Source organism: Camelina sativa, chromosome 6 (assembly GCF_030686135.1).
Source record: "Camelina sativa cultivar CO46 ecotype springtype chromosome 6, ASM3068613v1".
Taxonomy (NCBI): Eukaryota; Viridiplantae; Streptophyta; class Magnoliopsida; order Brassicales; family Brassicaceae; genus Camelina; species Camelina sativa.
Genome location: NC_141885.1, coordinates 17,668,827 through 17,677,803, shown reverse-complemented (window position 1 = coordinate 17,677,803; position 8,977 = coordinate 17,668,827). Strand labels below are relative to the sequence as shown.

General features: G+C 41.5%; 1 protein-coding gene and 1 pseudogene across 2 annotated transcripts; both read right to left on the bottom strand.

The window, feature by feature from the left end:
* Positions 1 to 456: 456 nt before the first annotated feature.
* LOC147942730 (phenolic glucoside malonyltransferase 1 pseudogene) lies at positions 457 to 2,422 on the bottom strand (annotated as a pseudogene). Its single transcript, XR_015559160.1, has one exon. The product of XR_015559160.1 is annotated as a phenolic glucoside malonyltransferase 1 pseudogene (transcript).
* LOC147942729 (uncharacterized) lies at positions 2,405 to 7,385 on the bottom strand. Its single transcript, XM_087453222.1, has 3 exons — positions 7,017 to 7,385; positions 2,866 to 6,890; positions 2,405 to 2,711 (listed from the first exon to the last, which is right to left on the bottom strand). The coding sequence occupies exon 2, from the start codon at positions 6,818 to 6,820 to the stop codon at positions 2,879 to 2,881; it is 3,942 nt and encodes a 1,313-aa protein (XP_087309348.1). The 5' UTR covers positions 6,821 to 6,890; positions 7,017 to 7,385; the 3' UTR covers positions 2,405 to 2,711; positions 2,866 to 2,878.
* Between the last annotated feature and the right edge of the window lie 1,592 nt (positions 7,386 to 8,977).

The following is an 8,977-nucleotide window of genomic DNA, read 5'->3' as shown; positions in this document are numbered from 1 at the left end:
CAATTATTTGTTTTCATTTGTTTATATATTATTAAAAGGAATCAGCTAAAATAAAGTGACATTACATTTGGAATAGAAAGCAAACTAACATAGTTTGGTTATATGGATATTATTGTCTAGAAATAACCTTATGCATATTCTATGAAAAGTGTAAATGACTTTGTCAAACCATGGAAGAAAAAGTTTTTTTGGTGTGTTATATGAAAATTTCTTTAAATTCAATGTGTTTCATTCATTTGTGAAATTTGTAAAACCAATTGATTGTCACAATATGACATATCGTATGATTCTCATCATCCTATTTAAGTTAAGAGACAATATCTATCATAGAGCAATATGATTCCGTTCCAAATAGAAAATGCGAAAATTTTCTCGGTTTAGTCTTCTATTTGAGAGAAAATACGGCCTAGTTAAAGCATATACAACCACAATGCAAATATTTCTCAAACTTTGTCATTTGTTGAATAATTGAATATCATTTAAAACATTTTTGCACTATCACATTTGGAAAAATATGCAAATTCCAAATACATTTTACAACAACAAAACACACACACACACACACACACACCACAAAAAAAGAAATAAAAATAAGGATGAGTCTGTGACAGACAGTGGTACAATCACACAAACATGATTTTGAAATTGTGAGAATCTTTTTTGGCATATCTTCTTTGTAAGTAAGTGGTCAAAGTTTTAGTCCTTGATGGAGCAAATCAATGAGAGCATCCATTTCGTGTTTCTTGAGGGAGAAGCCAATTTCTGCACCACCATTCCCATCTCTACTCTCGGCCAAAGAAATCGCTTCGCCTCGATCAATCGACACAACCATCACTTCCTCCGGTCTTCCCCACCCAAAATCCAACCCGTATACTCCAAACCGGGTCGAATCCGTAGCAGATATAACCTGTGTTCCTTGTGGAATACTTCTAAAAAACTCAACAAAATCAGGAATCTTCCACACCACACTCTCGTCCAATTCCTCAACCAACTCGCTCACTAACCTCGTAGAAGCCAAAAACCCTTCTTCACCCATAAACGTACCTGCGGTTAATGGAATTCTACTATTAAGGATGACGCAGTTACCGAAATAACTCGATGGAATCGGCGGGATGACTACGTTTCGACAATCCGCACCAAACACAAACCCGACAGGTCTATTCGGATCTCCACCTCGAGCTCTTATTAAGCATGTTAAAGCATATGAATATATAATCACAAACGTAGACAAACGAAGCTTCTTTGACAAGGAAGAGGAGGAGGAGGAAGACTCTCTCTTGAGCCTCTCCCGAAGCGTTTGGATATCTTCGGGAGTGAGCTCAAGAGTGTACCGGACTGCCTCAGGGCTAATCACGGGCGACGGACGAAGCTTTAAACTCTTGGGGTTTACTGGTTCTTTACCGCCCGTGAACGTTTTGACTAAAGTCTGCCATGAGTTCAAAACTTTTATATCGCCATTTGGTGGACTTCTTATGACCGTGCGATCGTAAAACGGAAGTAGATCCTGAGGTAGAGATGAGTCTTGATGTTTACATATGTGCGCCCAAGATTTAAGAAAACTGGTTGTTGTTTTCCCATCTGAAACGGCATGGTGTGCGGTTACGCCGATGCAAAACCCTTGGTTTGGAAACAGCGTGACTTGAAACGACATGACCGAGGCTGAGTCGTCGGAGTTTTGTAACTCAGGGACTAACGGGTGTAACTCGGTGGAGGAGAATGGTTCTTTCCCGGTTAAGTGGGAGAACTCCGCTTTTAACTCGGCGACGGTGAATGAAACGGCATCGTTTGGTGAGTAGACGATGTTGGGTTTGGGATCAAGTGGTTTCCAGACGAGTTGGCCGGCGAGTGGGAGATAGTGAGAGAGGGATGAAGAGAGAGAGGTTTTGAGGTTTGGGACGATGACTGAGTCGAAATGAGAGCGGTTTGCTTCGGTGAGTCGAAAGAAGATGACTCGTTCGACTGGAGGTATTTTGAAACAGAGAAGGTCAAAGAAAGTGAGTGGGAGAGTGAGTGACTCAGAGGAGTCGGAGCTTGAAGGAGTGACTCGCTCCACATGTATAATATTCAGTGATGAAACCATTTTCTTTGGTGTTGTTTTGATGGAGAGATAGCCATAGTATAAAAACTGATAAAAAGGATAACGCAAAACAGAGCCACTCATTATATATGCACATTTTGAAAAATGAAAATGATTGAAGCATCATGAATCCAAAGCGAGGGTCAATGGTTTTATAAGGTTCAGCCATCCATGCTTTCTTGATATAATAAAGGTTCCAATACAGTTTTATATAGTTTTAGATGAATGTCGTCAATCATCGTAGTGAAAAATTTCTGATTTTTGGTCGACCTTTGTTATATATATATATAACAGCATTTCTTTTTTCTTTTGTATTTCAAAGTTAACTTAATGAAACAATCTTTTTTAATATATGCCTATAATATATCAAATATTGACGTTTAATCTAAATACCACCACTAACTAACTTTTTCTTTTTCTTTCTGTATAAGAATAGAAAACATGGATGACATGAGAACATTAGGAAACCTCTTTCAACCTGTTTGTTGTGAGAGAGAGAGAGAGAGAGAGAGAGCTCTGTGATTGTGATTTCTCACTCTTTTCACATCTATTGGGACCAAACAGTTACGTCTTTTATACAAATCCATAAGCTTCTCTTTCTGTTAAACAACTAACCATACTATGGCCTTTTCACCTGAAAATACAAATGGCATATCAGAAGGATAACATCACACAACAGGAATGGACTTACGAGTCAGGACTAATGAACCTATTAATTTTTTTTGTTTTACAATATGGCTGATCTGATCAATTGAATCTGAATATGAAAGAGAGTGTTTGAAACGCACCTGGTATCACCAATCATGTTTCGTCATCGAAATCATCATTCGCTGAGTTCTCTTGGCAGATAAATGTGTTATCCTCTACCGGATTCGAAACAACAACAGCAGCAGGATCAGGCTCCCACATTGTTGGCTCATTACCCTGAGTGTTGTTCTCACCATCTTGCTCCTCTGCAGCTTGTTCAGTCTCATTACACAGTTGGTCTGCTGCACTTTGATCCTCGTCCAAACCCGTGGGCTCAACAATCTTAGGCTCTGTACCCATTTCAACTTCGGTTTGTTCTTCACTATTGAAAGCTACAGTGGCAGCTTCTTGTTCCTCTGTTTGGTCCGCAGCTTCCTTCTTCGGTCTCTTCCATTTCTTTGTGGATGAAGTACCATCATCCTCGAAATCTTCTTCTTCTCTGTCTCTGTGTAGATACACCCACAACTTCCTCTCTGAATCGAATTGGACACAAGGGTCTCGCTCATAGTGCAAACGATCCAAGGCCCCACTCACGACTTGATTCACTTGTGAATCCGATACATCCTCCACGATATACTGCGAGTCTCTTATTAAGGTACACACATCAGCTCTTGTCCCAATACTACTAGGCAATCTGGCGGCTGCATCTCTCACCAGACACAGAATTGTGACATGTGGTGGTCTTTCGCGTTTCAACATGAAATGATCTCGAGCTTTCGAGGTTGGCTTCCCTCCACCTCTTCTCAGAGGAGCAACCATCGACTTTCTACCATCAGCAGCTGTGTACACAAAGGCTCTGTCCGGAATTGAGTACCTCAGAAATTCCTCTTTACGGAAATAAGCTCTTGCTTCTTCGGAACTCTGAGTGATTGTGCTAAGGCTCTTTTGGGCTCTTAGATCTTTGAACCTTTCTTTCTCGTCAAGGTTACACTGCATGAGTGACAACGGTGGTTCAGGAAGACTTCCTATTTGCTGCAGAGTTTCTTGGCCATTTTTCAGCCAATTTGCGAATGAATCAACCAACTTGACAAGCATCTTGTGCGGAAGACTCCAGGCTTCAGGCGATGTTACCTCTTCAACAGCCTCTTGTTCAGACGGAAGGAGAACGGGGCCAATCCAAGACCAGCATTTTGTGGACTTCTCATATGTTACAAGTGGCTTCCAACCCTTTGCCCCTAAAGGCGAAGTTTTCGAGGAGAAGATTTTCAGAACCCCTCTAATCAAATCCTGAAGTGGTTCTTGCGTTTCAAGGATACAGGGATCTCCCGGGTTTGACTTCACACAGCTAACAATCTCCTGGATAGTGAGGGATGGCAAGTTTCCATTTCCTTGCTGTGGCGACTTGTTATCCTCTGTCTCCTTGGGCACGGGAGCACCATTATTTCCTCCAGTTTCATGTTCTGCGTTCTCCACTGCCATAGGTTTGCTAATATCTAATGAATCTTCAGGACGCAAACTTGTCATTGCCATACGCACTGCCGATAGAAGATGTACAATAGAGAAAGAGAAGCCAGTGTGAACTGTTGGTGTGATCAACACAAATGGTTTCTTCTGCGGCTTGGTTTCCACCTCTACTTCAATTACTCCCATCCCGGCTTTTGGTATGTCACCGATTTCCAAATCACCAGTATCAACCTCCATTTTCTTCTTTCCCTTTCTCTTTGAGACAATTACATCATCAACCGGAATGTCGGAATATAGCTGCAGATCACCATTCTCCTCCCTCCTCTCCATGTCCATCAGAGACTCTCTGGTCTTCCTCTTTTTCGACACGGCACTGCAAGAAACCAACAACCTGGCATCTAAGTGTTCATCACCACTGTTACCGTCACCCTCAGAAACCTCATATTTCCTACTAAGTAGACCTAGAGCACTATCATCAACCAATGTTCTCATCTCAAGTGATTCGTCATCTTCATCAAAGCCTCTTTTTCTCCCAGACAAATTTGGTTTTGCAGATGGTCTCTGAAACAGTTGTCTATCAATCATTTGCTCTCTTGTCTGACTATTCTTGTTTGCACTGAAAAACTCCTTCCTGTTGTTTCTGTCCTTCAACTCACTCAAGCTAGTGACCGGGCCCTCTTCAAAATCTCGAGAGGAAAAGTGATTTAAGGGACTCCTGTCACGCATCTTACCCTTCTGTTTTGCCTTGAAGGAGTGCTTCTCTGTCCCTGGCACATAGATGTGTTCTCCAGGTGCACCTAAGTATTTCAAGTAAGCACCCCGTTCATCAAGCAATTGATTATCCTGCATATCATTCTTTCTGGATTTGCTCTTTTTGTTATCTTGCCTGGATTTGAGTATTGGAAAATGAGAATTATTCAGCCTATCTACAGAGACGGATGATTTTTTCCGCATAAAGCGATTTCTCTCCTCATCATCATAACCCAGGGATGAATCTGACTCTGTATCATCATTTTCCATGAACGTTCTGCTATCCCTGAATGCCACAATACCAGACCTCGGATTTGGTACCACATTCACCCTTATCTTTTCCTGCACTTGGTTCTCACCAAAATCAGAATTTAAGAATCTCTCGTTCATTTGTTGCATAGAAGCTCTATAAGATCTCAAACTAGTATCAGGTGAGCCCCTCTCAAACTTCAATTTTTTGCTTCTACTATTCAAGTCATCAGATATATATCTGGGATCAGAAAAGCCATCTCCATAATTCTTCCCATGCCGATATAAATCACCACGAAGGTCCGCTAGACTACCTTTCACAGGCTTCATCTGGTCAGCAAATGCACGAGGCTGACCATTATTTGCATATTTACTCGATTTTGCGTAGTTGCTGTGGGGATGCCTTGATGAATATGGTGGTTGACCCATGAAATGTTCAGAAATTGGTTCACCGTCTCTTGAAAATCTGTGTTTCTTTCCAGGCCTTGAGTATCCAGATTTCCCTCGGCGAGAACCCATTCCAAAGAGTGGATCCTGATCATCATCGTCAATATTATCTTCTGATCCAAGAACCAAACCTGAACCATACTTGTGTCTAGCAAGAAGAGAAGAGGGGTTGTACGCAGAATTCATACTTAAACCATTATAACCTGGAGCATATGGCCCAACAGATGATTTAGCAAACGGAAACTTCAGTTTTGACTTTGGTTTTCCATATCTGTCCTGTTCTACAGCCGTCAGCTGCCGCCGGCTAGGAAATTCCAAACCTGAATCAACACCATAACCAGAATGACGGGGCAATTTCTTTTGAGTAGCCTTCCTATCTTTTTCCTTTCTGCTCCAAGGCCCATCAAAAGGCTCTTCTTTCTCTGATGAATCCTCCTTAACATCATCCTTTTTCTCACGCATCAGAGTCTTTTGGCTCTTTACAATATTCAGGACACGGAGCTTCTCGTCAATACTGTACCCTTTACAACTTATCCAAGCATCCCTTGTCTGACAAAGATTCACCACCATGTCATTATGATACTTCCTCAAAGTATGATAATGTTTGCTTCGTAGAAACAAACTACGGCCCTCGAGATAAAGCGCATTCCTCGGCTCACACTGCCCACCCTTCAACATATCAAACAGTTTCTTAACAGGACTGCCAAAGTGGAAATTACGACCCTCGAAAAGCTCTTTCAAAGTACGCATAAACGTGAGCTGATCAATATCAGGGAGATAACTGGAGAGACTAAACCTCTCTTCGTCAGTGAGACACTCATTCCAAACATCAACAGAGAGTATACCTTCCAAAGAAGAGAGATCATACAACTCAAAAGGGATACTACAAGTAACGTTCCCAACTTGACAAAACTCAGCACCAGTTTCTGCTAATTCAAGCAAATCAAAATCATCAGAGCCTGCTCCTGAATCTTCTTCATCAAAATCATCATCTTCATCCTCCGAATCAACATTGTTGTTGTTATTATTAGCCACTGAGTTTTTACGTAGTTGTTCTTCGTAACTTGATATAGATTCACCACTACCACCATGAGAGTACTCTAGATCAAACCTCGAAAGCTTGACGTTACTCTTCTCGATCGCCATACCCTCATATAAAAAAAAACCCCCCAAATCCCCACTCAACCTTCAAATCAAGAGTATGATTCTCTTAACCCTAAACACAAACCCAGAACACACACACAAACAAAAAAAACACTTAGGAATCGAACAAGAAAAACAAAAACTTTACAGTACCAATTCAATCAAAACTTAAAATTTCGATGAATTACGATCAAAATACCTCAAATTGTCTCCGGAATTGAACAAAATTGGAGCTTGAAGGTCTCTGCTTCAGCAAAATTGAGACAAGTTCTCGAGGAGAGGAGAAAAAGAAAAAACGAAAAGGGGGAGATGAATCTGGAGGAAACCCTAGAAGCGAAACCGTATAAATAACGCGATAAACTAAAGGAAGGAGGAGAAGACGGTGACGGAGAGAGAGAGGGTTGAAGAAGACGAAGCTGACGTGGAAGGAAACAGAGCCGTCAGATTAGTGAGGGTTATGTGAAAAGACGAAAAAGGGTAAAGCCACAGACACTTAGGGCATACTAGGACGAAGAAGACGGTGAAATTGCAACAAACACCAAAAAAAAGGAAAAAAAAAAAAAAAGTAGTTGGGGAAAGAGAGTGGAAGAGTGTAACGTGGGGTATAAAATTATTTCAAAAATTCTGTGTCAGCGGCTTAAGAAGGTTTTACCTGGTCTTATTTCTGAGACCCAATCGGCTTTTGTTCCTGGTCGGTTGATATCGGATAATATCCTTATTGCTCAAGAAATGTTTCAAGCCTTACGCACCAATCCGTCTTGTAAAGGAAAGTTTATGGCAATAAAAACGGACATGAGTAAGTCATACGATAGGGTTGAGTGGGACTTTGTGGCGGCTTTATTACACAAAATGGGGTTTGCAGAGATGTGGGTGTCATGGATAATGTTTTGTGTCACTTCGGTTGAGTATAGGGTTCTTCTTAATGGCCAGCCAAATGGCTTGATTATTCCACATAGGGGGCCTCGGCAGGGTGACCCTTTATCTCCTTATTTGTTCATTTTATGTACAGAAGTTTTAATTGCAAATATTCGGAAGGCAGAAAGGGACAAGCTCATTACAGGGATAAAGGTGGCAAATAAATGCCCACCTATTACACATTTGTTGTTTGCAGGTGATAGTCTGTTTTTTTGTAAGGCAAATAGAGAGCAATGCCGGGTTATTTTGGATATCCTAAAACAATATGAATCTGCTTCGGGCCAACAAATAAATTTTTCAAAGTCATCGGTCCAGTTTGGCCACAAAATTGATGACACTTTAAAATCGGAATTGCATGATGTCCTTGGGATCACAACTTTGGGAGGAATGGGTTCCTATCTAGGTTTACCAGAAAGTTTGGGTGGGGCAAAAACCAAAGTCTTTTCTTTTGTTCGCGAACGGCTTCAGGGTCGAACGAATGGTTGGACGGCAAATTTGTTTTCAAAAGGTGGGAAAGAAGTAATGATTAAATCGGTTGCTATTGCGGTGCCAACTTTTGTGATGTCTTATTTTCGGTTGCCAAAAACAATAACATCAAAACTTACTAGTGCAGTGGCAAATTTTTGGTGGAGCACTAATGGTCAAACAGGGGGCATGCATTGGCTTGCCTGGGAAAAATTATGTGTTAGCAAACAGCTGGGTGGACTCGGTTTTCGAAATGTGGATGATTTTAATTCGGCCCTTTTGGCCAAGCAGCTATGGCGGCTTATTGATGCTCCGGACTCACTGTTTGCCAGGGTCTTCAAAAGTCGGTATTATAGGAATACACATCCGTTGGATCCAATTAGGTCTTACTCCCCATCCTACGGGTGGAGGAGTATCTGTTCCGCTCGCTCTCTGGTTAATAAAGGACTCATTAAACGGGTTGGCTCCGGGGACACCATTTCCATATGGTCTGATCCTTGGGTGCCAGCTCAATTCCCGAGACCAGCTTTAAGTAAGGGCCTGGTAAAGGACCTTTCTCTTCAAATGAATCAATTAATTGATTGTCGGACAAATACTTGGTGTATGGACATGCTCCAGGAGCATTTTGATCCATCCGATGTGGCTTTGATCCAGGCTATCCCATTAGGAGGAAACCAGAGGGATGACCCTTATGGTTGGCATTTCACGAAAACAGGACGGTACACTGTTAAATCGGGTTATCACACTGCACGGCTTGATGTAAATCGGACTTTTCTGGCT

What these genes read in the sequence shown, in the direction of transcription:
- LOC147942729 (XM_087453222.1), bottom strand. Translation starts at nt 6,820, where the DNA reads ATGGCGATCGAGAAGAGTAACGTCAAGCTTTCGAGGTTTGATCTAGAG.